Source organism: Cavia porcellus, unplaced genomic scaffold, assembly GCF_034190915.1.
Source record: "Cavia porcellus strain 051 isolate PalLab524CR breed Dunkin Hartley unplaced genomic scaffold, mCavPor4.1 scaffold_5, whole genome shotgun sequence".
NCBI classification, from domain to species: domain Eukaryota; kingdom Metazoa; phylum Chordata; class Mammalia; order Rodentia; family Caviidae; genus Cavia; species Cavia porcellus.
Genome location: NW_026947488.1, coordinates 29,005,793 through 29,032,749, shown reverse-complemented (window position 1 = coordinate 29,032,749; position 26,957 = coordinate 29,005,793). Strand labels below are relative to the sequence as shown.

Here is a 26,957-nt window from a genome sequence, read left to right as displayed (position 1 = left end):
GTGATTTCAATTCTTTCCAATTCCAGGCTTGTTCTAACCCTTTCCCAATCAGACAGGTTCACAACTCCCAAACACATCATTCAGAAGTTTTTAATAAACAACTTCATTATAAAAACTTTTTTTTGAAAATGTAATTCTGTAAAACATTGAAAAAATCTACCTTAACAAAGATAACGCCCTGTGCATTTTCTAATGGCACTTATATTTTACAATTAAAAACCTTGTTTTATATAAAGCCAAAAATACTCCAAGAGGTTATTCACTGTGTTTACAAAGTGCTAGAAGATTTTTGTCTTGTATTTTTCTCTCTTTAAATAATCTGGCGTTACGAAAGAGTGGCCTCAAAGCCTCAGCCACTCGGAGGGAGGAAAGGGCGTGAGAAGTGGTGTTCAGGCATTCATTCTAGTGCTGCATACACAGAGGTGGAGAGGTGGGGGGAGGGGAGTCAGCCGAAACCAGAAGCAACTGGACTGGGATGCTTCCACACCCCTCCACAGAGGCACTAGGTTATCACAGTGAACACCCCTTCCCCTCGCCACAGGCCCTACTCTCCAATGGTGAAGGTTATGGCCAATTTCTTCCACAGCAGGTTCAGAGCTCCAGGAGAGGCCAGGGTGGGGGGTCCCAGAGGAATATGGACTTTTCTGGCCAACACCTGCCTAAGGCAAAGTTTCTTATTACATAAATATCCTTGTTAAAAAGCAAAATATTGATCCTGTACAATATTACCTGTTTTAAAAAATCGTGCTTAAAAACAGCTCCTAGATAAGAGGGAAGATTGAGGGAGGGTAGAGAAAACAGCTACCAAAACGGGAGGAGAAAATTTAAGGGATACTACGGAAAGTTTAGGGCACTGGGGAATCTCAACTTAGGACAATATCTACGAGCAAAAAAATAATCAAACCTGCTTCCTGAATTTCCATCAACAAATGCCATTTATAAAAAGCTGGGGAGAAAAACTCATTGGTGAACCTTCCCCTGCCTCCACCTCTTAGAGAGAGGGCAGAGATCCTTTGAGCTGACACCCAGGCATGACAGTTCCTGGGCTCAGGACTGTACTCAGCCCTGAGCAGCTAATGTGCAGGGTAGAAGGTGCCTGTCCCTGTATAGGTCAGCTTACTACCTACGAGAGGCTGGACTTGGGGTGCAGAAAGGAGACATTGCTCCTTTTTTCTGGTCCTTAGTCTGTTACACATGCCATGGCTCCTGTCCTGGCAGGTGTCCCTCAGGTTCTCATGGCTCCAGCGGGATACTGAAGCATGTCTGGGTACTGAGTAAAAGATAAAGCTACTCTTATCCTTTGAATGTCCTGGCCTTTCCAAAAAGGGGAGGGGCTTTTTTGGTGGGTTGGAGTGGAGGGAGACTTAAGAAATAGCAGGATGGCTATGGTTCACAAAAGGTGAAGGCAGACAACGTTCCTTTGCACTAGCAAAGTTCACAGTGACAGGAAAATTTCTTGTGATGGTGACCACACGGAGAAGAGGAAAGGCAGGAAGAGGAAGGGAGGTGGGAAAGAAGGATGGCAAGGGAAAGAGACACGGGCCAGTAATATTGTAAATAGCTGTCTTGCCTGTCCTATGAGTTGCAAAGCATCCCTATAGAGGGAGAAGTTCAAGGAAGGGACAGGGAAATGGCAGGCAGAGAAGATTCCTCTAACTGCCCAGGACTATATTCTGTAGCCAAGGGCCCATGTGCCTCTAGAAACTGAGGGTACAAGGAAGACAGCAGGCAAGGGCAGGGTTGCTAGGTCTAGAGAAGACCAAATACAAGGAGAATGGCAGCAGCAAATCCTGCTTGGATTCTCACATACTATTTCCTATAACATGAGTCCCAGTAACATGCACAGCATGCAGGAGGTGGCTGCGTACCAAGATAGACACTTTAAAAAAATTAGTCCCTGGGACTCACTGAAACTAATTTTTAGAAGCAAATCACATAGACTGATGTTAACCTTGCCAGACATTTTTATATCTGGCTTTGCTTTTGAAAAAGTATCCCAAGCTACCTTGTCTAAATCAAAACATGGTTTATTATTCACTCTGTATAGCTTCTAATCAAGGGCCAAGGAGCTAAATTTCAAGGCTTTCACCTCAAATAAGGATACTGGCCTGGACTAAAGCAGAAGCCTACGTCTTGACCTGCTCAGTTACTGATGATACAAAGAGTCTAGATAGAAAGAGGTGGAAGGCCTAGTAGAAGGGTGAGGCAACTCCTAGGTAGTTTGTCCTGAAACCCTAGTGGAGAGGCCAGCATGAGGCACCACGTCAGAAGTGCCCAGAAACTGCTGGCTACATCTGTACAAGTTAACAGTAAAGAGGTAGAAGTGTGTTTCTGAATCAGAGAGGAGGTATCTCAAGAAGGTCCCACGATAGTGGTCCCTGAGCTGCCTCCTTCCATGCGTGGGAAGAGCCCATGCAGAACTGAGATGAAGCAGGCTTTGGGGTCTGGCTGGGTTTGGGGGAAGGGCTACACTGTCTGTGCCAGGGAGCCCCACAAGTCAACAGAACTAATCTCCTCTTGCAAAAAATCTTGTTAGATAATAGGGACAAAACTGAGGGGGACCACGAGAAGGTGAAAGTTTCTTGATGGACAGCACAGAAGCCTATATACAGTGGCCCTGCATCCATGGGGACTGCAAAGTGGAGATGAAGGGACACTGTGGGTTAGAAAATTTTTGGTATGGGAGACAACAATGATTAGACTGATTAGGACTCAACTATCTGCTCAGTCCTAGCTTTCTGAAAACTTCTAACAATTCCACAACTTCCTGAAAAAGGGGCAGGTAGGAAGGAGACAAAAGAGGGGCTTCTTTGCTGTTCCTACCCACCTAGAATCCAGAGTCCCTCCTTCCAAGACAAATAACAACAGATCATAATGTTTTGAATGGGAATTAAGGAATGGGGAGGTGACAAATACGCGCATGCTTTTCATTTCTTCTCCTCTCCAGTTAAAAAGGGTGATGAGGGGGTCATGATGGACTTGGAGAAAAACAGACCTGTGAGAAAGCTGCTCCAATCTTCTCGCCTATCTCCTGTGGACACTGCCGAGGAAGGCAGGAATAGATGCAGTCATGGAAGATGGCAGAAACTGAAGCAGTCCAAAAAGTTTATTTCCCCACGGGGGAAAGAATGTGACCTCAAGTGAAGAGAAGTCAGCAAGACCCGACTCCGCCTTGTAAACAGGGCTCCAGTTAACACCAGGTACCAAGTGGTTCCGACTGGTGCCAACTGAAATGGACTGGTGGGAATGGATTCACGGTGTGTAAACAGTGTTCACTGCAATCACTCTAAGGCTAACAGCGTGGCAAGGGAGGTGAAATGGTGTGTCTGAAACGAATGTGTAAACGGTACCGTTGCTGGACAACACTGACTGAAAACAGACTGTTGGTATAGTGGGAATGGGGGTGGTCGGGAAGAACAGAAGCCTTCTCTCTTGTCTGCTGCTTGGAAGCAGGTGATGGAGCCAAGTGACCTTCCACAGCAGGGCCTGACCAACTAACTGCTGTGAGGTCTGAAGGTTGGGACGAATAACAGGCTTCTTCGGCGATTTCTCTTGAGGTCATCCAAGGTGAACCCTCTGTCTCCAAGAGGCCTCCCCTTCCTCCAAAGAGGAGGTGGTTCTGAGGTTTTAGAGAACAAGAAGGCTAAGTGTGGCTCCCAATTCAAATCAAAAAATAAAAGTAAAAATACCTGAAAGTCCTATGGTAGATCTTTCCACGGTGCTGGGGCTCAAGGCTCCTCTGGAATCAATCCGGAGCCTGAACCCTCAAACCAAGTGCTCCATCCAGACACTGGAATTTTTGCTTTTTGAACCCAGCTCTGAAAGCTCAGCTGCCTTTGTCGGGGAGGCGGACAGAGAGGGTACTCAGGCTCTGTGATAGAGCCAAAGACTGCGCTGAGGGCCTCCGTGGGGCTACTGGAATGCTTGGTGGAAACGAGGCAGGGTGGTAGTACTCAGGCCAGAAGTGAAGACAGGAGGCAAGGAGTGAAGAGGTCCAAAGTTCAGTGGTCCCCCAGCTCCTGGGGAATCTTGAGGCTGAGCTTGCAAAGTGGTGAGCAGGGGCTGTGCCTCAGCCTGGGAGTAGCCCATGACCAGGCCTCCTGTGGTCCCAGGTGGGTTACATGGGGGCAGATTGAGTGGGAGAAAGCCCAGTAAGTGGGAAAAGTCCACATTAGCAGCGCAGAGGGCCTCAGAGAGGTTGGCGGGGCTCTTGGTGAGCAGTGCTTCATCTAGTAGGGCCGCAGCTGCCGCTGGCTGAGGTGAGGAGGGCTGGGGTTCAGCGGATGAGAGAGACAGGCTCCCAGGAAGCTCTGCCAGAAAACTATCCACCTCCACTTTGGGCAATTTGTCGGGCAAGTATGAGGTAGATCCAAGCTGATATTTTGGAGGGAGCTGAGGTGGGGAAGAGATAGGTGAGGATTCCAAAGGGTAGCTCATACCCATGGGCAGCGTATTATGTACCAAGGAGTGTGGCACGCCCGTGCTGGGCATGGTAGGGATGTGGGCACCATACATGCCCATGGGCAACATGCCAGGAAAGGCCTTGGCCCCCATCACGTCCCGAGAGGCCATACACAGCACAGGGCTCAGCTCTTCCTTCACACTGACTGTGGAGCTGCAGCTAAGTAGGCCTAACATGTCCACTGGCTCTGTCTTGATCTTGAGCAGCTCTTGAGAGTGGCTCTTCTTAACATGACGTGTCAAGTGGTCTTTGCGGCCAAATCGCTGGGCACAGTACTGGCACAGAAAGTCCTTGCGGCCTGTGTGCACCACCAGGTGCCGCCGCACATCTTTACGAGTATAGAACCGCCGGTCACAGTGGTCACAGGGGTGCTTCTTCTCCTTGGCACCACCTGCTACCCGGCGTGAATGGGCTTTCAGGTGTTCCAGCAAGGCCTGGGTATTCTCAAAGGTCTGCAGGCACACTTTGCAGCTGAGGTCACCACTGCTGGCAGCATGCATAGCCAGGTGGCGACGGTAGCCCAGCTTCGTGTTATAATTCTTACCACACTCAGAGCAGTGGAGGGCCTCTTTGTTGGGGTCATGGGTCTGCAAGTGGTTGCGTAGATGGTCCTTGCGGTGAAACATCTTATCACAATACATGCATTGGTGGGGTTTCTGGGCTGAGTGGGTGGCCATGTGCCTGATGTCAGGGATGGAAGACAAGGGAGAAAGCAGAAACAGGTGATCACAAGGGCTGACTGGACAAATAATTCCTGTCTCTGAACAGGAAACTACATATGAAAACTATGGTACAGCCATATAATGAAATGTAATGTTAATTATATATTGTAGATATCGGTAAAATCCAGTATGTAGTGCTATTTTCTTTGCAGCATAGGTTGAAGTAACTAATCAGACACAATCTGAACATCCAATTCAACTGACAAATGGTCACATAAATTATGCCAAGTCTATAAAATGACTCAACTATTTCCGTAGAGACAAAAAAACAAAAAGAAGCAAAACAGTGCACAATGATGTTCAGCATGTAAAGGAGAAATAAACATGTTTTCTTGTATGTGCTTAAAACATTTTTGGGAAGACATATAAGAATCTGACATCATGGGGGCTGGGGATTTAGCTCAGTGGCATAAGCGCCTGCCTTGCAAGCAGGCAGTCATGAGTTCAATCCCTGGTACCGATAAAAAGGAAAAAGACAAAAAAAAAAAAAAAAAAATAAAGAATCTGACATCATTGGTATCCTATGGGTAAAAAACTAGACAACTGGGGGTGGTAGAGTGTTTTCATTGTATACACTTTTTTTTTTTTTTTTTAAATCAGTACCAGGGATCGAACTCACGACCACGCGCTTGCAAGGCAGGAGCTTATGCCACTGAGCTAAATACCCAGCCCCCATTGTATACACTTTGATACTTTCTTAATTTTTAATGATGTGAATGTATTTCATCTTTTAAAAATTCTATTGACCAAAAAAAAAAAGGGGTGTGTGTGTGTAGATTTAGCTTAGTGGCATAAGCGCTTGCCTGGCAAGTGTGAGGTTATGAGTTCAACCCCCAGTACCAAAAAAAATAAATAAATAAAAATAAAAAATTAAAGTTAAAAAAAAATAAAATTCTATTGAAACTATTAAGGATATAATAAAAGGAAAATGAAATATATCTAAACATCCTGATCCGGAACAAATTCTCAAGAAAGATGGAAGGATGGATGGTTGGATAGATGGATGGGATAGTCAAAAAAGGAAGTTTAAATGGTACATGTACTGTGATCCCCTTTGAAAACAAAAAAGGAAATGAAATACATGCTTAAATGCATCAAGAAGGATACACACAAAATTAATCCTACTAGCAGCTTCTGGGGAGAAGAATCATGCCTTAAGGGTGAAGACAATTGATCTTTCACTGGTTGTCCATCTGTACACTAGAATTGATCACTATGTACACCAGACTAAGAAATATTTTAGTGGCCTGGTACCTCAGTGTCTCATACTTTACTTGCTCCCATCTAGTTGGAAAATAGCTCAAAACTACAATTTCAGCTCCATACACATTTAGATTCAACTCAAGAAGGCCTCAAGGACCCACCATTTGCGAGATCCTGTGAGTTTGTGTCATTAAACTTGGCTCCAGATGAGGAGGGTGACACACACAATAGCCTCACCCACCAGTTGTTAGTGGCAGAGGCTAGATTTGAACACAGTCTTGGGACTTAGGTTTACTCAAGCACATCACAGTTGTCTAATCTAGTATACTACCCAGTGAGTCTTTCTACCTGGAAGATCATCTTCAATCTACATGGGCATGCTCATGTCAATGTGGGTTATCAATCTCTTATGGCATAGCTGACAATATATGAGAAGGAGGCATTAAATGATGCAGTCCATTTTCTTCAGTTGTAAGTTAGGAAACTAAGGCTGATACAGCTTTAGGAACTCACCTAAGTTCCCAAGTCAATTATACCAGGGTTCCCAGGTCCTAAATTAGAATCCTTCTTGTAGCCTCCCCATGGAACCTATTGTCACTAGGAAAGTGTGCAAGAATGAACCTGACTAAAATCCCCCTAAAACAGTTGGGTGTGGTGGTGCATGCCTGTAATCCCAGCTCTTGGGAGGCTGAGGCAGGAGAATTGCTGAAATTTCAAGGCTAGCCTGAACTGCATAGTGAAACCCTAACACATATACACACACAAAAGTCCCCCTAAGATACAGAAACACCCTGAGAGCAACGCTGGTTTCCACACTACCTTACTAAACATTTTAGCAGGATCCTGACACCTGCTTTCCAATTGAGGAACAAGGCTTTTCTGTATTCATTTGTTGATGTAGTTACTTGTTTGTGCGTACCTCCACTAGAAGAAAGGTAAGCTCAAGGAAAGCCAGCACCCCCATCCATTTGGCTCATTATTCTTTCCCTAGCAACGAGCACTGTGCCTGGTCTGTAATAGCAGATCAATAAACAGTTCAACAGGTGAATGAATGGTTAGACGACTGTGCATTGGGCTGCTAACTCTCAGTTGTAAAAGGCAAGTCCATAGTTCTTCTGAGTAAAGCAAGAATACAATGAAAATGGTTTTCACTAGGCCCTCTCTTCACCAAAGCCTTAACCAAAGCTTTCACATTCTATTTCACTTTAGTAGGGTTTCTTGGACCTAAAAAAGTTTCAGAAAAGCAGCTGACCCAGAAGGTACCAGGGACTCTACAGAGATTAACAGTAGCCAGCTGAGCAGAGGTTGATTTAATAAAAGTTGATTTTATAAACACAAGAAGCTACTAGGTCTTAGGTTCATTATGTCCCTGTACTGGGCCTTACTCCATTGTTTGTTTTTGAGACAGGGTCTCAATATGTAGTTCAGGCTGACTTCAAACTCACAGCAATCCTGCCTACTCTCCCAAGTGCTAGGGTTACAGGCATGCATCATCCCTCCTGGTACTCACTTTAAATTTATAGCCTGGACCAGAGGGTCTCCTTTTCTTTCTAAAGTTCTAAGACTGATTTATAACATCTGGTTACGATTATTTATCTGAAGAACCAGATAAAGAAAGCAGTATTGAAGAAAATGTGTAGTCTCATATGCTGATGGCTGCCTGACCCCTCAGATTCAAGTGTTTGAATCAAAAATTCTACTATTGGGCTGGGGATTTAGCTCAGCGGCATAAGCGCCTGCCTTGTAAGCGCATGATTATGAGTTCAATCCCTGGTACTGACAAAAAAAAAAAAAAAAAGAATCTACTATTACTTTTAAATGACTTCAAATACTTGAGAGTTTAGGGTATACCTGTAGGAAAAATTAACCACTATTCTTCTGCTATAGAGCTCCATTTCAGTAGCACCTCTCTAGCTTTGACCTGTGGGAACTTTCGGGTAGAAAGAGACATGGAAACATCACCTACCTATACAGCTTATACTTGGAAGCAAAAGCCTTGCCACAGTGCAGCTGAGGGCAACTATAAGGTTTCTGCTCCGGATGGGGGAGGCTGTGAGGCCTCAGCTTCTCCCCATTTGAGAATGGTGTCCCCGAGATTTCACATTGGCACTTTACTTGACTCTCTGCCTCCCGGCCCCGAGGCCTGGGAACTAGTTTCCAGCCCACTTCCTCCTCCTGCTTTGCATCTTGAATCCAGGGAGGGACACTGGTAAAAAATGTGGTCATGGCAAGGCTAATGGCGAACGGCCATGTTATTCAGAAAGTCTCCCCATCAGTTCCACTCAGGTTCTCCGTTCTGTCACAGCCTCCAATGCAGCCTTCAGAAAACAATCTCTTCACCTGAAACAAACATCAGAACATCTGCTGTTAGGGGGCCCAATAACATAACATGGGCTTTAGGGACAGACAGATCCCATTCCAGTATCACCTCTCCCACAAAGAAGCTGTGTGGCTTCCAATTACTTATTTCCCAGAGCTTTTTCTTCACTTATAAGATAGAAATAATAATACCCAAAAGCATAAGGATGTTCTGACTATCAAATGAGGTCATGAATAAAAAGTATTCACCAGAAGGCTGGGCACTTGGTAAGTGCTTACTGGTAACTACTATTATTAGTGCTATCTAAGGAACAAGATAGTCTCAGAAACTAAAAGCTCTAAACTTTCTCTTCTGACTTCACTTTTATCTTTTCCACTTAATCTAGGCACAGCAGTTCTTTCTCCCCCTCTTTTACTCTGCGCCCCCCCCCTCCTACTTTCTATAGTTCTCTTCCTGGGGATGCTAAGTAGCAATAAAATGTCCAAAAGGCAACAGAGAAGACAACTTAGGAAATTTACAGCGAGCCAGTCCTATGCCGGACATGCTCCACGGCAGCACATCAACATCACTAGATTCAGCACCCGTAACAGCAGATTCTTAGTATGCTTCTTCCTAAACTATGCTGGCTTCATCCTAACCTCTACTACCTCTCCAGATCTGTCAGTCTCCTCACTCAGCCCATGCTTCTTTAGCAAAGCCTGTCCAACATGAGGTTCTGAATAACTTCTCTGACAAATTCTCAAAGCACCTGTGACCTTCTCCACTAGGAACAAGTAACATATTTACTCAGAATTTAGTCTACTCCACTTGACTTTGATCCTCTGTGAACTCCTATTCTCTTTCACCTCCATATTTCTAACATCTAGGAAAGGAACTGCAACTTTCTTTAAGATGAATAAATTAAGTCATTGAACGCAGCTTAACTTATGTCTAGAAAATTCTGGTTTAAACTGGCTTCACAATATTGTGTTTCAATTCTTTGAGCACTGCAGTTCTGAGTGGATCCTATATTTACTTCTAATAAATCTTTCTCATGCCTGTTTAAAAAAAAACAAAAAAAAAAAAAACAAAAAAAAAAACTGCCTTCACAACCCTTCCAAAGTAGGGTAGCAAAATTTTCAAGTCTGACATTTTCTCATGTTGGTAGAAGTTGAGTAGAAGAAGAGGGCTGCAGTAATTGTGACACAACTCCTTTTCTGACACCAATTCAGAGGAAAAGGCCAGAAGTTATCAGACTGGCTCTTACAAAGGAAACAATAAACCTACATTCATACAAACTAGCTTGCCCATTCCCAACAATAATGTAACTTGCTACAAGAAGGGGATGGATCCCTTTGAAGAGATCAAAATTTGGTCAGGAGGCTTTTCCATGTGGAGAGAGCAAAAGAGGTGTCTCAGGATTGTCCACAAGAATCTGGAGAGGGCTCCAATTGCATAAACTAGCTGTGAGCCATAGAATGCTTGCTCAGCTCATTAGCACCTGCTGCTTACAGTGACTATTCATCCAACAGACTGGCCATGAACGAGATGATAGTATCAGCGGGTTCATGCCCCAGAGAGTTTTGCTCATCATTAACATGAGCTATATCCTGTTCAGGAACCATTCCTCTTATTGAAGAAACACTGCATTGTAATATGATAAACATTTTCCCATCACAAGTAGAGCTTTGCCTAGAAAGATATGCACAAAGGCGGTCTCATCTTGTGAAAAATCACATGCTAGGGAGGAGTAGGCAACACTAAAATCTAGAACCACTTGAGCCTTCAAGTCATCATGGCACATTTGCCTGCTTCACTATAAACCTCAAAAGCCTCTGACGTCTGGCTTTCATTGTTTAAGTCCCCTCCTTCACAAGGGTGGAATTACCTGTTTATAATACCAGTGATGATTACTATGCACCTTGGAAGTGGGCAGAGAGTGAGCTCAAGTATGCATGTTTAGTTTGGAGGGAATTTCCCATACCTTCAAAGTCATATTCTGCTCCCCCTTCATATCTGAAATCATGCACTTCAGCTTCTGGAAAGTTGGGAATGACAGCAAAAGAAAAGCAAATCACATCACTTTGGCTGATGTGCAAAGAGAGCCTTACCTTAGAAACTCCGTACAAACTCAGAAAGAGAACAGTATGTCCCCCACCTCCCACCCACACACATACACACCCCTACCTCATCTATTCTCTTGAACATGCACAAACAAGATAGCAATTTAGCATACTGCTACTGAAAAAGTGAATAATGGGCTTCTAGGAAACACACTGGTAGTGGCTAAGATCTCACCGGGTTGTACTGACGGAATCAAAGAAAGGCAGAAACTGTGTGCTTAACTTGATCTGCATTTAATAGGGCTATGGATTTAAAAAAAAAAAAAGGGGCCTGATCCTACTTCCCTAGGCCTTTTAAAAGTCACAAGCAAGCTGTTGGATAACCAAAGGTGGCAGTGTTACCTAGGAATCCTTTTGAGGATCTAGCGTCTGTCTGTCTGTCTGTCTGTGTCTCTTTTTTTTTTGCAAACTTCTGATCTAGAAAGATTTCTCAGTTCCCTCACATACTCATATGACTGTTCTTTCTGATTTCTTCTTTGGCAAAGCTGTAAAAGAATTCTATTTTCCTTACAAAGCTGCTCTTCTGGTCTCATACTCCACTCATAACAACTACAGAGAAGCTGACAGAACCTGTTCCCATAAAACAAACACAATCCCTCCCAGTTACTGGTATAAGTCAGTATATTTTCAGCCTAAGATTCTTTCTGGCATCTGATCTGAAGGGGGAGGCAGCATGGAAAGAACCTTGGACTTGCTATCAGAAGAGCTGCCACTTACTGGCTGTGAAACCACCAGCAGGTTACTTTATTTCTGTGAGCCTTACTTTCCTCAGTTTCTAAAATAGAGTGCTCTGAGATTCTTCTAGAGGATTAAGTGAAATAATACTCTTGAAAGTGACATGAAATGTGTGCTGAATACATGGAGTACTCTCTCTGAAATCCAAGTTGTGCCTGCCTTTGTTCTGCATAGTGCCCGAGTAGTACTTCTTCCCCTCCCATTTAGAATTACTTCTCAAGCCTCAAGTAAGTTTCCTTCCCTCCCCAACATCTCCCCAGAACGCAGCCTTCCCCTTTTCCCTTATAACTAACCCTCAGCACATCCCCTCTAACCAGCCTCTTACTTTTACCTTCCTTTAATACACTGCCTGGGCCAGAGTTTTCTCTTGCCTACATAGCCACTTTTTTATACCCTCTTCTGTTACTAAGTCTCCAAAATAGGAATCCCAAATAGGAATGCTTTCCCAAAACTCTTGGCTTTTAGAAACTAAAACAGAGACATACTGTCTGCCTGCTTTCTGTTGCGTGCCACCATGCCTGCTTCCCTCTGATGAAACTATAGTTTTCTAATGTTACATCATCACTCTAAAAACTACAATCATTCTCCATTATTAGCCTGTTTCTTCATCTGTAAAGCTAAAAATACTTACCTCACAGACTTGTAAGAATTATTTTAGTCAGGTATGCAGAAGGCTCAGCACTGGGCTTGGCCTGCTATAAGCACCCAACCAAAGAGAGCTATTATCTTTGTCTTTGTATTGAGTTGCATGTTTCCACCTTCTGTTGCCACACTCCAACTCTCCCCAAAATACTGTTGAAAGATAGCACTCTCACTCCCAGAAGCACGGAAAGGGTTAATCTCTAAGTGTTCTTAACTAAAGAAACCCACAGAGGATTAACAGCTCCACTTCAGTGACTACCCTAAAATAGCTTTTATCCCTCCTGCCCAAGAGCTACTTGGGGATCTGAAGAACTCAATTCAACACCTGCCTAGGAGGAAACACACCCAGGAAGTTTCCTTAGGGTGGACAGAATCTTCCCTTAAGCAGAACCCAGAATAGCAATTGGGAAATTATAAATAGAATTACCACTGAGTGGGGGGGACTCCTGACCTGGGAACCAGAAACAATTTCAAAAGGCACACTGGTTGGCTGGGAAACTAAAAAGAAATAGGGGGGAATGAGAATAGCCCCCGCCCCCCATCTCAACAAACGACACTCCAGAATGGTGGGAGAATTAAATTACAGGGACTGGCTGAAGTGTCTCAATGACTTGCATCATTCCAAGAAACATCAAACAGGATTAACAGGGCTTGGATTTACTCTCGGGCTGCTAGTTCTTCTGTCAGTGTAGATGGCCCCTTTTTGGAGTCCCTTTGATTCCAGTTTCCTCAGATTCTGGCTGCCTCCCACTCCCGGGGAGGCCTTGAGCAAATGGCTGCAACTCAGTATAGCTTAGAGGAAACCTGATTAGATACCCCCCCCCAATCTGGTGGCCTCACTTTAGGACAGGAGTTAGAAACCCAAGGCCGGACTCTATCACAGTTCTAGGCTGACAGGTGGAAAAACACACAAGCTAGAAGACAGGCCACATTTGTAGGTGAAAGCACCAGCTCCTCTTGCAACATTTATGCCTCTTTATCTTCCTTCCACCATATAGGACCCTTTTTTCCTCCATCAAGTTGGGCCACAGTGAAGAGCTGGATTTATAAGAAACAGTCTGACTCCCAAGCCAGCTTCTAGATCACCCCCACTGAATGGTGGAAAATATTAATTCCCCACAAGAATAGAAATGGGAGTGGACTGGGGGGAAGAGAAGAATTCCAGAAGAAAAGGCGGGGGGGGGGGGCGCGGGTTACCCTCACAGATGGAAGGAAAGGCAAAAATGCAAAAGAATTACAAGTTATTTAGGTTTCCAAGGATACCCAAAAGAGGGGACGTCTAAGAGTGGAAGGAGAGCTCGGGGGTTAAAGACAGAAAGTGAATTCTCTGAGTTTTAAGAGGGTCTCAAAATCCGGAGGGAGCCCGATGGAAAATGCCTGAAGTTTGGGCGTATGGGTCATTAGGGAGGGACTTGCAGGTAGGGTTATTTGGGTTCTCCAGACAGATATTTGAGGGAAGCCTCTGAAGGGGTTATGTAAGTCTGGAAAAGGAAATGGGGTAAAGAGTGGGCTATTTGGAGCAGGAAAGAGGGGGTTATGTGGGTCAGGGTAGGCGTGTCTGAGGGAGGGAGCAGGTGCAGCTTATCTGGGTCCCCCAGACCCTGGTCCCTGGTCCCTGGTAAAGCCAGAAGCAAGTTATCTGAGTCTCTGGGGAGCTCGGGGGTCCACAGCGGGGTACCCACTGGAGTGTGTCCCCACGTCTCTGGAGGGAGGGGGCCAGTAGGGCTCCTCCGGGTCCCCCAGACACAGGTATGAGGTCGAGGGAGAGTTTTCATCATCCCAAGGCCTCTCCAGGGCCTGGCTGGCTCAGAGGGGGCCCAGTCAGGGGTGTGGGAGACCGCGCTGAGGGGCCCCAGTTGAGGGGCGCCGCCGCTCCGGGTGCCGGGCGTGCGGGCGCGGCGAGACGCCTCCCGCCCCGCTCCCCGCTGTCCCCCGGAGCCCTCGCCGGCACTCACCGCGCTCGGGGCCCCGCGCTGCGGGCCGGGCCGCGCTCGGGCTCCGCCAGGCCCGCTCAGGCCCCGGTAGTGGCGGCGGTCGGGCCATTGTGCGGTGCATTGTGGGAGCCGCGCGCCAGCGGGCGCTCGGGCTGTGGAGGGGGGCGGTGCCGCGGCCTCTCTATGGTCCCTCCCGCCCGCAAGCTAGAGCGGCCGGGGCGACGCGCGGGCGGCGCGCGAGGGCCGCCGGGAGTGGGGCGGACCCTCGCGCTTCTCCTTTCCTCCTTTCTACCGCGGCGCGCTGGGGCTCCGGAGCCGACGTGGGCGCCGCCGCGTGGGCAATGTCGCCCCTGCCGCTGTGTGTGTCTCTTCTTCTGCTGCTGCTTCTGCAGCTCCCGGGGCTGCCCGCGGTCTCCTGGGACCCGGCCGGTTACCTGCTCTACTGCCCCTGCATGGGTAAGGCCTCCCGAGCCCTCTGCTCGAATGGAGAAACGGAGGCCAGGAGAGAAGCCCAGAGAATACTGGACAAACCTAGGGAAATCCCTACTGTGAGACAGGGCCTGCTTTTCTCCTCTCCGCTATAATTGCAGGGGCACTGAGGGGCCATGTGCCCAACATTCCATTTGACGGATGACAAAACTAAGGCTGGGGGAGGTTATGCGACTCGCTGGAGATCTAAACCAGCCTGGATCCCAGTAAATAGAGATAAGCAGAACTTGGTGTCACTGGTGATTCGTTCATTCATACAACAGCTATTTGTGGGGTCCCTTTTTCGTGTCCCACTCTGTTCTCTGTGCTGGCAGTATAGTGGTGAATAAGGCAAATAAACCCACTCCCTTGTAGAGACTTGGTTTTAGTGGGAAAGGCAAACAATAAAAGATACACATTTAAAATAAATACAGTTTTTTTAAAAAAAATAATGGAAACTGGGGAGAGATCAGATAAGACAATCTAACGGCTCATTGAGCAGTGCCATTTAAATGGAGTAGTTGATTCGTTGTAAAAGTAAAGTTATTAGTAACGCTCTCCTGGCCCTGACCTTCAGGGTCCTGCATGGTTTGGTTCTCTGCTGGTCATCTCCAAAGCTCCCTTCTTGGCCCACCAGTTGCAGCCAAATTCACCTCCTTTCTGTTCTTCACATGCTAAGGTCTATATCCTACTCCCTCTTCCTGGCACATCCTCCCCTTCACCTCTACGCCACCACATGCTCACCATTCTTCAAGTCTCAGCATAAATGTCACCAGAGAGGACTCCACTGACCTCTATGCAAGTAATCTCTTTATCATTCCCCATCCCGTTTTTTCCCTGATTGTTATCAAAATTACCAGTATAAATTTGTTATACATATTTAGTGCTTCTCCAACTGGATTGTAAGTGCCAAGACTACTGAGACCTTGTCTTTGTTTACTCCCATATCCTAACATCTAGCATAGATCCTGGCACAGTGTGATCTCTCAATATTTGGGGAGTATATAAATGGATATTGTGCTGGAGTTAATAAAAATAATCCAACAGGATCCTTGCACCTGAGGCATTCATAAGTTGAGAAAACAACCAGTATGAAAAGCCAGGAAGTGAGAAAAGACATTTGAGGAAAAGTGAAGGGCTTTAGTAACTCATGTGCAAAGTGAGAGGCAGAAAAGGGAGAGTGAGTACAGATGGGTGCTGATGAAAGGCTTTTTAAAAATGTTTTAATTTTTTTATCAATACCGGGGATTGAACTCATAACCGTGCGCTTGCAAGGCAGGCGCTTATGCCGCTGAGCTGAATCCCCAGCCCCCTTTTAAATTTATTTATTTATTTATTTATTGGATGAAAGGCTTTTTAGTGAATGAGGCATTGGAGTGGCACCTTCATGTGCAGGTTATGAGACAGATGGAAGGACACTCCTGGCTTAGGCAACAGCAAGGAAAAAGACAGCAGATGGAGTGGACTCTATAGAATGTGTTTGGGAGACAGTGAGGAACCTGGAGTGGCCGACGCTGGAGGAGCAGCCTTGAATGTCAGTCAGGTCCAGGAGTCTGGACTTGCTCTCATGCTTCTCGCTTCCCTAGCTCTCCTTGATGTCCTGGCCTTCCCCACCCCGGGTCCACATTTCCTAGCTCTTTAAGTCCCATCCGCATGATACCTCAGGCCTTACGTCATCTTACTATACCATTTCCAGGGCGTTTTGGAAACCAGGCTGATCATTTCTTGGGCTCCCTGGCATTTGCAAAGCTGCTAAATCGCACCTTGGCTGTACCTCCGTGGATTGAGTACCAGCATCATAAACCGCCCTTCACCAATGTGAGTACTTCCACTGACCTTGGCCCTTGTCTACCCTTCCACAGTCTTGCTGACTTCTGCTTGACCTCCAGGTCCTTCTCTGGGCCTTAACTCCCACTCCTCTGAGCTTGTCCTACTCCCTAGCCAGATCTGGCTTCCTTGGAATAACAATGGCCAGCATTTATCCAGTACCTGCTATGTGCTAGGACTGTTCTGAGCACTCCATAAAAGATTAGCTCATTTCTTCTGCATCTCATCCTTATGAGGAAACTAGGGTCCAGAGAGGTTAGGTAATTTGCCCAAGGTCACACAGCTTATGGGTAATAGAGCTGGAATTGAAACCCATGATCATCTTGACTACAAAGCCTGTGACTTGACCCTAAAACCTCCATTGCCAGTGCTGATTGACCCCACCTTCTCTGCATTCCATTAGTCAATAGTTAATGGACAGTATTATTAGTTTTTGGGAGGCAGGTTCTCACTATATAGTTTAGGCCAGCTTTGAACTCACTATATAAGGTAGGAATTAGAAAATACTGAGCACACTATGCCAAGGGAGCCTCTTGATGGGAGGAGAAGCAGTGCTGGAGCAATACTGCCTGGATTTGTAGCCATGGACATGTTAACTAACCTATGCTTTAGTTTCTCCTTTAAAACTGAAAATAGCAGGCTGGGGATACGGCTCAGTGGCGCAGTACTTACCCAGCAAGCATGAGGTCCTGAGTTCAATTTCCAGTACAAAAACAAAACAAAACATAAAAAAAAAAAAACCCTGATAATAGCTGATCATGGCCGCACACACCTGTAATCCCAGCACTCAGTAGGCTGAGGCAGAGGGATTGCTATGAGTTTGAGGCCAGCCTTGTGCATACTGGGCAAGAGCTCTATCAGTGAGCTACCACTGAGTTATGCTACAGCCATAGACAGGTTATTAACAGAAGTTAAAAGCCTGAATAACTGAGACATAGCCTAGTTTGGCCACCTACTAATTCTGTAGCTTGGGCAAGGTACTTGGCCTTTTTGTGCCTCAAGTTTCCTCGTCTCTAAAATAGCCTGATAATGATTGTTGCTGCTTCCCATGGTGAAGATTGAATTAATGATGGTACTCATGCCTTACATGTAATTGTGTGCCTCCCACTTAGAATCAGCTTAACTCTTCTATGTAAAGAGCTGGGACACAGGAAGTCCTCCATTCCTGAGATCCATCAGTGCTCTGGGGTTTTTCACTCACCGTCAGTAGTTTAGTCATTGACCATCCATCTCCCTCTGACTTACTTGCTTTCTATCTCCTTGCTCTCTCAGCCAGTGGTACTGAGTCTGTATCTCCTTGCTTTCGATGGGTTACTCAACCTGCCTCAATTGGGCTCTGCTTCCCCACTGTGATTGTTCTCACTGAGGTTACCAGAGACCTCAGAATTGCCAAATGTAGGGTTCATTTCACAGTCTTCATCTCACTAGACCTCCGAAGTGCACCTGGCCCCACGGGCCTCACTCCTTCCTGAACATTTCTACTCCCCTGGCTTTCAGGACGCGTCCTTCTCTGCTGCAGCCTTGAGCTCTGTGTTTTCCTCATTTCTCTCCACTCATTGTTTAGAGTTAGTGTGTGTCCTCTTTCTGTTTGCTTGTTAGTTCTGTGCCCTCAGATGAGTCATCTAGATCCTGTATGCCTGGGTTTCTCCCTAAGTCAACTGGAGATGGTTATATTCCTGCCTTGTAGAACTAGATGAGCAAATGCTTGTAAAGGGATAAGTATAGCACCTGGCACTGTGTCAGCATTCAATAAATAGTAGCTACTATTATCATTACTTACTTTGCTATAAATTTCTGTTGGCTCCTATGGCTTTCACTGTTCTTCCTGTCTCAAATTTATCTGTGACCCACATTCCTCTCATACTGTGTTTCTGATTGCTAAACCCTTGAGTCTGCTTAGATAGCCCATAGATATCTCAGCTTTACAGAACCAGAGCTGAGTTTGGCATCTTTCCTCTTAAAACTTATGCCAATATCTATAATCCCAACCTTAGTTTATATCACTTCCATTCACATAGGTACCAAGCCAAGAACTTAGAGGAGCCTTCCATATACTCCCAGCCCCCAAATCTTCTGTGTTACCTTCCTTCTACCTTTCTAAGACACTGAATTTCTCACTTAGATGTGTAGAAATGCCCAACAAATACATGTTAAATGCACGCTTGAGTAAATAAAAGTAACCTCCTAATTCCTCTCCCTTTTCATAGCATCAGTACCATCTAATCTGCTACCAGAGTGATCTTTCAAAAAAGGCAAAACTTGCCTGGGGTGGTGGTGGTGGTTCATGTGTATAATCCCAGCCTGGGAAGCTAAGGCAGGACAATCAAAAGTTCAAGTCCAGCCTGGGTGATTTAGTAAGATGCTGTCTCAAGATAAAAAAAAGGACCAAGGAGCCAGGGATTTAGCTCAGTGACGTAAGCACCTGCCTGGCAAGCATAAGGTTGTGAGTTCAATCCCCGGTAGCAAAAAAAGGACCTAGAATATAGCTTAATACAAAGGTCCTGGGTTCATTCCCCAGTACCAAGAAAGAAGGAGGGAAGAAAGGGAGGAAGGAAGGAAAAAGAAGGAAGGAAAGAAGGTGGGAGGGGGAAATTGTGTGCTTAAAATCCTTTAGCTATGCTACCCCAGTGCTGATAGTTAAGGAGCTCAAAGTCTCCTTGTTAGAGTATCAGTAACTATTGTTGGAAGGGTGCTGTAGTTAAATCGTTTGGGGATATAATCTCAATTCTCCATCATCCCAAATTCACAGATTTGCAATGCACATGAGCATGTTAAAGCCATAAAAAAATCCTACTGCAGTAAAGAAAGTACCTTAAGCAGCATTTCCTAGACTTCAGCGTTAGAATGCTTTTATTGCAAAACCTTTTATCCACCTGAACTGGTGGGCATACTTAGGAAACCCTGACCTATAGGATGAAATCCAAATGTTAGGTTGTGGTGTTCTAAGAAATTTTTTTTTTAGCTTTTTTTTTTTTTTTATCGGTACTGGGGATCGAACTCACAACCATCCGCTTGCAAAGCAGGCACTTATGCTGCTGAGCTAAATCCCCAGCCCCAGAAGTTTTTTTAAATCTAAAAAAATGCAGAGATGAATCCAACCACCACCCATGTACCCAGTGATCATTGTTAGCGATTTTTGCCTCATCTTTTCTTTTTGTTAATAAAAGAAAAACAGCATTACAGTTACAGTTGTTAAAAGAGAGCTTCTCCTGGCCCCTGTGGTTAACCCTAGTCCCTCTTGCTACTCCTACAGCAATCCCTCCAATAGATTGCATATGTTTGTTGTGGTCCCTTCCATATTCTCTCTATACTTCATTTGTGGCATTGAGCATCCCTGTACTTTTCTCCTGGTGCAAAGTGTACAAACCTAGCAGTAGAAAGAGCATTTTAATTCTTTAGTGTGTGGTTTTTTGAGATGAAATCTCACTGTGTAGTCCAGGCTGGCTTTGAACCAACCCATAGCAGTCCTCTTGCCTCAGCCTCCCAAGTGCCAAGGTTACAGTTGTGCACCACACCCAGTTATTTTAATTCTTTTAATACTGATAGATTGCATACCAAAGTGTACGTTTCTATAGCCAGACACATACAAGACTGTCCATTTTCCCACATTCTACCAATAGTTAGAGTTAGCTTTTAAATTCTTATTGGTCTCACAGGTGAAAAGTGATGCTTGTAATAACTGTAATTTGCTTTTTCTAATTCATGGTGACATTGCACATCCTTTGAGTATACCGGTTATTTGGGTTTCCTTAACTGTGAGTTGTTTACCCTTATCCTTTGCCCATTATTTGTCTTTTCTTAAGACTTCATCTGTCACTTTTGAACATAAGAACTACAACTATTTGTGCTTTGCTTTGCAAATATCTTGTCTCAATTTGCCTCTGTCCTAACATTGGTATCCGGTTTCTTTTGGTTTTTGTAGTGCTAGAAATGGAACCTAGGACCTCACAATTACTACGCAAGCACTCTACCACTGAGCTATATCCCCAGCCCTTTTAATTTTTATTTTGAGATGGTCTCACTAAGTTCGCACACTGATCTCAAACTTGTGACCTTCCTGCCTCAGTGTCCTGGGTAGCTGACATTATAGACATGCACCACCAAGCATGGCTCACTTTGGTGTCTTTTAGCAAAAGTTTTTCGTTGCCATGTAATTTGAGCTATGTGGATCGTGGAGTTGTTTAGTTTTAATAAATGTATCTAAGACTGGGACACTGAAGAGGGACCTCTGCCCTTCCTCTTCCTATAGCTGCATGTGTCCTACAAGAAGTACTTCAAGCTGGAGCCCCTCAGGGCCTACCATCGGGTCATCAGCCTGGAGGACTTCATGGAAGAGCTGGCGCCTACCCACTGGCCTCCTGAGAAACGAGTGGCCTACTGCTTTGAGGTAGCAGCTCAGCGAAGCCCCGATAAAAAGACGTGTCCCATGAAGGTAGGTCCTGTGGGCTGGGGAGCCTTTCTGTCTGTTCCATGTCCTCTCGGTCCCTGAGATTAGAGGTAGCCATATGTGGGAGAAGGCGCCGGAAAGGCTTGGAGGAGTAAGATGGAAATTCCAGTCTACTTCTGACACTTTTCACCTGTGCCACTGTGGGTGGGCTTTGCTTCTCTGAGCCTTTATTAGTACACAAAATAGAGATGCCAGTCCTTGCTCCGTCTTGTTCATAAAACATAATGAAGGCCAAGTGTAAGAGTGCTTGTAAACTGTAAAATACCACCTCACTAATACTAACTATACTCTATAGTATTACTGTATGTCAGGTATCATGCTAAGAGCAATACATGTACTCATTTAACTCCTCACACTGCTGTTTGGGGAAAGTACTAATCGCATCCCCATTGTATGTTACAAACACCAAGTATGGCAGAGAGATTCAGACTTTTTCCCAAAGTCACACAGCAAACACAGTGGACCTACGATTCAACCCTCCGTAATTTGGCTCCCATGTCCACCCTTTTACCTCCAGTACTTTTCTGCCTCTCAGCAGGGAGGTGAGAAGCTGTCATGTTTTATTAGAAATGTCTACTGATTGGAGATTGTGGTTATAAGAGTCATGACATTTGAGAAAAGAGATGTATTGTGTGGCCCCAACACTGCTGTGTGACTTTGAGTATGTGTCTTACCCTCTGTGAGCTTTGCTTTCCATCTTGAAAATAAAGGTGCTGCATTAGGCAGTCTTGAAAATCTCTTGAAACTGTGTTCCTTCTAGGCCCCACCAGGGCATCAAGGGCATCAGGATAGGTCAAACATGCGAGTGAGCAGGAAACCCTCAAATATGGGTAAACATCTGTTGGAAACCAGAAGAGATGCCAGGCCTCTGTCCTCATGCCCCTCCCAGGGGCCAACCAAAGAGGGTGTTGGAGAGGGTGTTTCAGCCAGAGTCCAAGCATCCAGGTCCCCTCCGCCGACTGTTCCTGCCTTCCTCCCCAGATGGCTTTCCCTCGCCCTCAGTAAGCTTTCTGCAACCCTCTCTCTACAGGAAGGAAACCCCTTCGGCCCGTTCTGGGATCAGTTTCATGTGAGTTTCAACAAGTCGGAGCTTTTTGCAGGCATTTCCTTCAGTGCCTCCTATAAAGAACAATGGATCCAGAGGTACTTGGAAAGGATGGCAGTACTGGGGTCAGGGAGGGACACGGGACTCATGGGCATCCAGCACGTTCCTGACCCTTTGCCCCTCTACCCCACCCTGAGGTATGAGACCAAAGGGAGAGGTGCTCTGTCTGTTGCACTTGGATCCTGTGTGATCTGTTCCCTTTTCAACGCCTGACACACTGGAACCTTGACCTGCCACAGGGTTGAGCAAGAGCAAGAGTTTGAGTTATTGGCTGATAAGGGATGTCATAAAAGAACATTGTGCAGTCACATGTGTCTCGATTTCCTCCTCTAGGCGTGAGAATCACTCCCCTGTTGCCTTCCTTTTCACAACATGAAAATTGGAAGCAACTCCTAGAGCACAGCTTCAGGTGCAGAGAAGTGATGTCATCCTGATAATTACTGGATTGTACCTTATTAATTGTGTGCCAGTGAGCCCTATTAAAGAAATAGGTTAGCAGGGCACGGGCACAGGCTGTGAAGTATTTATAGCGCATGTGTCATGTTTGAGGCACAGTATTTGTGGGCCAAAGGTGATATGTAAAAAATGAAGAAGATCCAGTGCCTGTCTTTAAGAGCTGCTGCTGATCCTGCAGTCAAATGACTCCAGTCATTTAAGTCTCACAAATTTTTCATCCACATCAACTTGCAAATATATACCAAGGAACGTTTTTTTGTGGAAAACACTGTTTCTAGATTTAATTAATATTTCTATGTAACTCTTGTAATAAAGGAATATACTTTAATACCTTTCATGAGGATTATTAGGAGTCCATCTTAAACCAATACTGTTTTCCATTAACTTGGTTATAATTTTTCCCTTTTGAATTAGAATCTCCCTCTGTAACACATACATCTGAATATCCCAATACCAAATAATCATAGGGTTCCCTGAATTGTACTTATCATCTGAACTATAAAAATTAATTTATAATAACTGTCAAACATTAAAATACTATTAAATATATTTCTGCCAAAAAAAAAAAAAAAGAGCTGCTGCTGAGTTTTAGTGATGATAACTCACATGGTGTCCTTGCCATTCATGCAGAAGAGCTGGGCGCAGGTGCAAGCTGGGTCAGGAGGTACGAGGAGCATGCGAATTGAGGTGTGGTCACAGCACTTGGCATTCAGTAGGAAAACAGGCACAGGCTCAGGAGTAAGAAGTCTTGAGCTCTGCGAGGCACAGTGGTGCATGCCTGGAATTCTAGCACATGGGAAGCTGAGGCAAGAGGATTGTCCAAGTCTGAGGCCAGCGTGGGCTACATAGTATGTTCAGGGCCAGTCTGAACTACGTAAAGAGAGCCTGTCTAAAACCAGACGAACAAACAAACAAAAAAGGCCTGATGTTTGACCCAGCTCCTTTTCCAGAGACTAAATCAGCCACTCCAGCTCTCTGGCCCCAGTTTTCTCCTTGGTTTGATGAAAAGAGCACTTAATGGGATCTGCCTTGTAGTGCATAGTGTTCACAGCCCATAGGAAGAGTCCACCAGAGTTGGCAGCCACTGTTAGTCATTTCCTATTGTTATCAGTTTCCTTTTTTGGTGTGTGGTACCAAGGATTAAATCCAAAACTTTGTGCTTGTACATAGTAGGCAAGTGCGATAGCGCTGAGCTACACACCAAGTCTCAATTTCCATTTTACAAATGAGGAAACTGAGGTTAGTGAAATTGAGTAACTTGTCCAAGGTCAGAGAGCTGTTGCATGGGCAATTCAGGCCTACATGTAAATCTTTAATAAATAATGAGCTTTTATTTAGTGCCTGCTTAGAAGACTATTCTAAGTCTTAACAGGTATTGTGACTTGTGATTGTTTTTGTGATTAGAACTCACTGTGTTGCCCAAACTAGCTCTGGACTCAAGATCCTCCTACCTCAGCCTCCCAAGTATAGGCATATGCTACCATTCTAGTGGGTTGATCTTTCCATAAATCTGTAGGATAGGTGATGTCATCTGTGCTTTACACATAAACAAAATGAAAGTAATACTGGATATGGCTGTGCACATCTGTAATTCTAGCAGGAGGCTGAGACAGGAAGATAACTATGAGTTTGAGGCTAGCCTAGGCTATTTGGTGAATGCCAGACCAACCTGGACTGCATAGTGAGACACTGTTTCAGAAGACTTCAAAACAAACCAAAACAATGGAAGCAGGAGCTGAATGCAGTGGCACCTACTTATAATCCCAGCTACTTGGGAGGCTGAGGCAGGAGAATCACAACTCAAAGGCAGGCTGAGCAATTTGGTGTAACCCTGTCTCCAAAAAATTATGAAAGGGCTGGGCATGTGACTTGAGGATAGAGCATTTGCCTACCATGCATGAGGAAATAGGAAGAGAGAAAGGGAAGTGGGGAGAAAGGAAAAGAGATGGAAAGTGAGGGGAGAGTAATCATTTGTCCAAGGTCATATGCTTATAAGAAGAAACAGAACTATCTTTTGAACCCATGCAGTCTGATTGCAAAGTACCCATTTTTTTCCTTTCTTTTTGGTACTAGAAATTGAACCCACTAGGGGTGTACCACTGAACTACACCTCAGCCCATTGTATTTTGATATCTTGCTAAGTTGACTATGGTGGTCTTAAAATTGTGATCCTCCTGCCTCAGCCTTCTGAGTAGCTAGAATTATAAATGTGTGCTGAGCTGCACAATACCCATTCAGCCAGGTGTGGTGGCACATGCCTATAATTCCTGGGGAGGCCGAGGCAGGAGAATCAATCCTAGTTCAAGACCAGCCTGGGCTACAAGTAAGTTTAAGGTCAGCCTGAATTACATAGCAAGATCCTGTCTCCAAAACCAAAAACAAAATTTTTTTTTAAAAAAACTTTTTTTTTGTTCATTTATGCTTCTGGGATTGAACCCAAGACATTTGTACTGAGCTACATCCCTGGCCCACTTTTTATATTGAGAAAAAGTCTCACTAAGTCACTAACAGCCTCCTCGAGTACTGGAATTACAGGTGTGCACCACCATTCCCACCTCAGAGTGCCGTTCTTAATCGCTGTGGATTAAATGTCTATTCCCTTAGCAGCTGTGCATGTCTTCTGGGACTTGTCTTTAGAGCTAGTGCATAAACCATTTAGGCTGCTCAGTCCTGGCAGATCTGGTCTCCATCATGTTGAAGCTAGATAGGACTCTCCCATTGGATCACTTGCTTGATTTTCCCTGTTCACTTCCAAATGACCCAGAACCCTTGCCAGAGGCTGACTTGCCTAAGAGGGTGGGAGATTTGCCCCTGTCATCAGTGGCAAGGACCAAAAAATGTCTCCAGTTCTAAAAACATCTTCAAAAATTAGTTTCAGAAAGTCAGAAACAAAAGCCAGATGTGGCAGTACACATCTATAACCTCAACATTGGAGAGGCTGAGGGAGGATGATCATGAGTTCAAGACCTGTGTGTACTACATAGTGGGACCCTGTCTCAGTCAACCAATCAGTAAATCCACCATTCACCCATACACCCTAGTTAGAAGAAAAGGGATGTGTGGATGCCTCAGTTGGGGAATGTTGTGTACACGTTTGCTCATTACCTTGTGATCTATCTTGAATTCACTGACTTGAAAGAACCTCTCTCACTAGAACTTGAGGAAGTTTGTACCTTCACCACATTTCTAAGAAAAGACAACTAATGGTCCCTGGAGGCAGTACAAGGGAGTTAGAGCCCCCAGATATCTTCCTTCAACACAATTTCAGAAGTACTTCCTGAGTGTCAGACATTGATCCTCTCTGGATATCGGGGATATGGGCAACAAGAAGGCAGGTGGGACCCAGGCCCTGATGGACCTCACAGTCTAATGGAATGCAGTGGCACCTACTTATAATCCCAGCTACTTGGGAGGCTGAGGCAGGAGAATGGTTCCGGAATGTTGGATGATAAAATGCAATGGGTAAAATTGAGACCTGAAGGACAAGATGGAGCCAGCTGTACCAAGAGCTGGAAGAGGTAGTTTCAAGTGGGGACATTACAATCAAAGGTCCTGATAACATAGCAACAGCCTTGGGATGATCAAGGCATAGAAAGTCCTGTGCCCTTGATGTGGAATGAGGAGGAGGAGAATGTTAAGATGTTGCTGTCATCTGTTGCTACATAATCATTCCAAAGCTTTGTAGCATAACAGCAATTTATTACTATTTCTTATGATTGTGTGGATTAACTCAGTTTAACATGGCAAACGTTTTTGTTTTTTATGGATTCTGAGTTGCCCAAAGTTCAAATCCAGGCTAATCATTTAATTTCTTGTAATGAGTCATCTTTAGACTACCTACCTTCCCTTCCCTTTGATGAGGATAATTTTTTAATAAATGATTTAAATTTATTCATAATTCCATGACACCTCCAAAGAATACCATTAGCCTTTGAATGTGTTTACTTGTAACCTCTGCCCCACCACCTTTTTTTTTAAATCTTGAAGACCGAATCCATGGTCTTTACTCTGAGTTCTGTCCCTGGCCTTATTTTGTGTTTTGAGGCAGGGTCTCACTAAATTACCAAATTGTTGAAACTAGACCCAAACTTGCAGTCCTTCTGCCTCAGCCTCCAGGAGTATTGAGATTATAGGCATGTGCCACCACACCCAGCTTGGCCTAGACTTCTCACAGTGTGAGAGCTGGATTCTGAGAGGGAATATCCAGGCAGTATCCCAAGATAGAGGGAGTGGAACCTGCTGGCCCACAATGTCTGGGGTTGGAAACTGGCTGATCGTTACTGCTATAAATACTCTTAGGGAGTCAGGAATATGGCGCAGTAGCATAGTGCCTGCCTGGCAAGTGCAAGGTCCTGAATTCAATTTCTGGTTCAAGAAAATAAAAATACTATTGAGGTGACATAAAGCCCACCTATGGCAGAAGATCCGAAGGCTTGATGACCACTTGTTGTTGCTATTTGATGTGGGTCTTGCTGTATTGCTTGGGCTAGTCTTGAACTTCTGAGCTCAAATGATTTTTCTGCCTCAGTCTAAC

At 45.0% G+C, this 26,957-nt stretch overlaps 2 protein-coding genes across 3 annotated transcripts in view; one reads left to right on the top strand and one right to left on the bottom strand.

Annotated features, from left to right (window-relative positions):
* Window positions 1-74: 74 nt before the first annotated feature.
* Window positions 75-14,292, bottom strand: Plagl2 (PLAG1 like zinc finger 2). 2 transcript variants are annotated; one of them, XM_063248538.1, is made up of 4 exons: window positions 14,142-14,253; window positions 10,671-10,724; window positions 8,354-8,727; window positions 75-5,143 (listed from the first exon to the last, which is right to left on the bottom strand). In XM_063248538.1, exons 3-4 carry the CDS (start codon window positions 8,611-8,613, stop codon window positions 3,913-3,915), a joined length of 1,491 nt encoding a protein of 496 aa, XP_063104608.1. In that variant the 5' UTR covers window positions 8,614-8,727; window positions 10,671-10,724; window positions 14,142-14,253; the 3' UTR covers window positions 75-3,912. The 2 variants fall into 2 exon arrangements, with proteins under 2 accessions (XP_063104608.1, XP_063104607.1); XM_063248537.1 differs by lacking the exon at window positions 10,671-10,724 and having other exon boundaries at window positions 14,142-14,292.
* Pofut1 (protein O-fucosyltransferase 1) overlaps window positions 13,579-26,957 on the top strand; it is a 30,994-nt gene continuing 17,615 nt past the window's right edge. The window contains exons 1-5 of the mRNA XM_063249466.1: window positions 13,579-13,582; window positions 14,043-14,576; window positions 16,285-16,406; window positions 20,665-20,847; window positions 21,893-22,005. Coding sequence (XP_063105536.1) covers window positions 13,579-13,582; window positions 14,043-14,576; window positions 16,285-16,406; window positions 20,665-20,847; window positions 21,893-22,005 — 956 coding nt within the window. The remainder of the gene's footprint in view (window positions 13,583-14,042; window positions 14,577-16,284; window positions 16,407-20,664; window positions 20,848-21,892; window positions 22,006-26,957) is intronic.

Excerpts from the sequence above, each read along its gene's own strand:
- Plagl2 (XM_063248537.1), bottom strand. The coding sequence starts at position 8,613 with ATGACCACATTTTTTACCAGTGTCCCTCCCTGGATTCAAGATGCAAAG. Across the intron at positions 5,144-8,353 it reads TCCAAGTATAAGCTGTATAG|GCACATGGCCACCCACTCAG; the intron begins GTAGGTGATGTT and ends CCCTGACATCAG.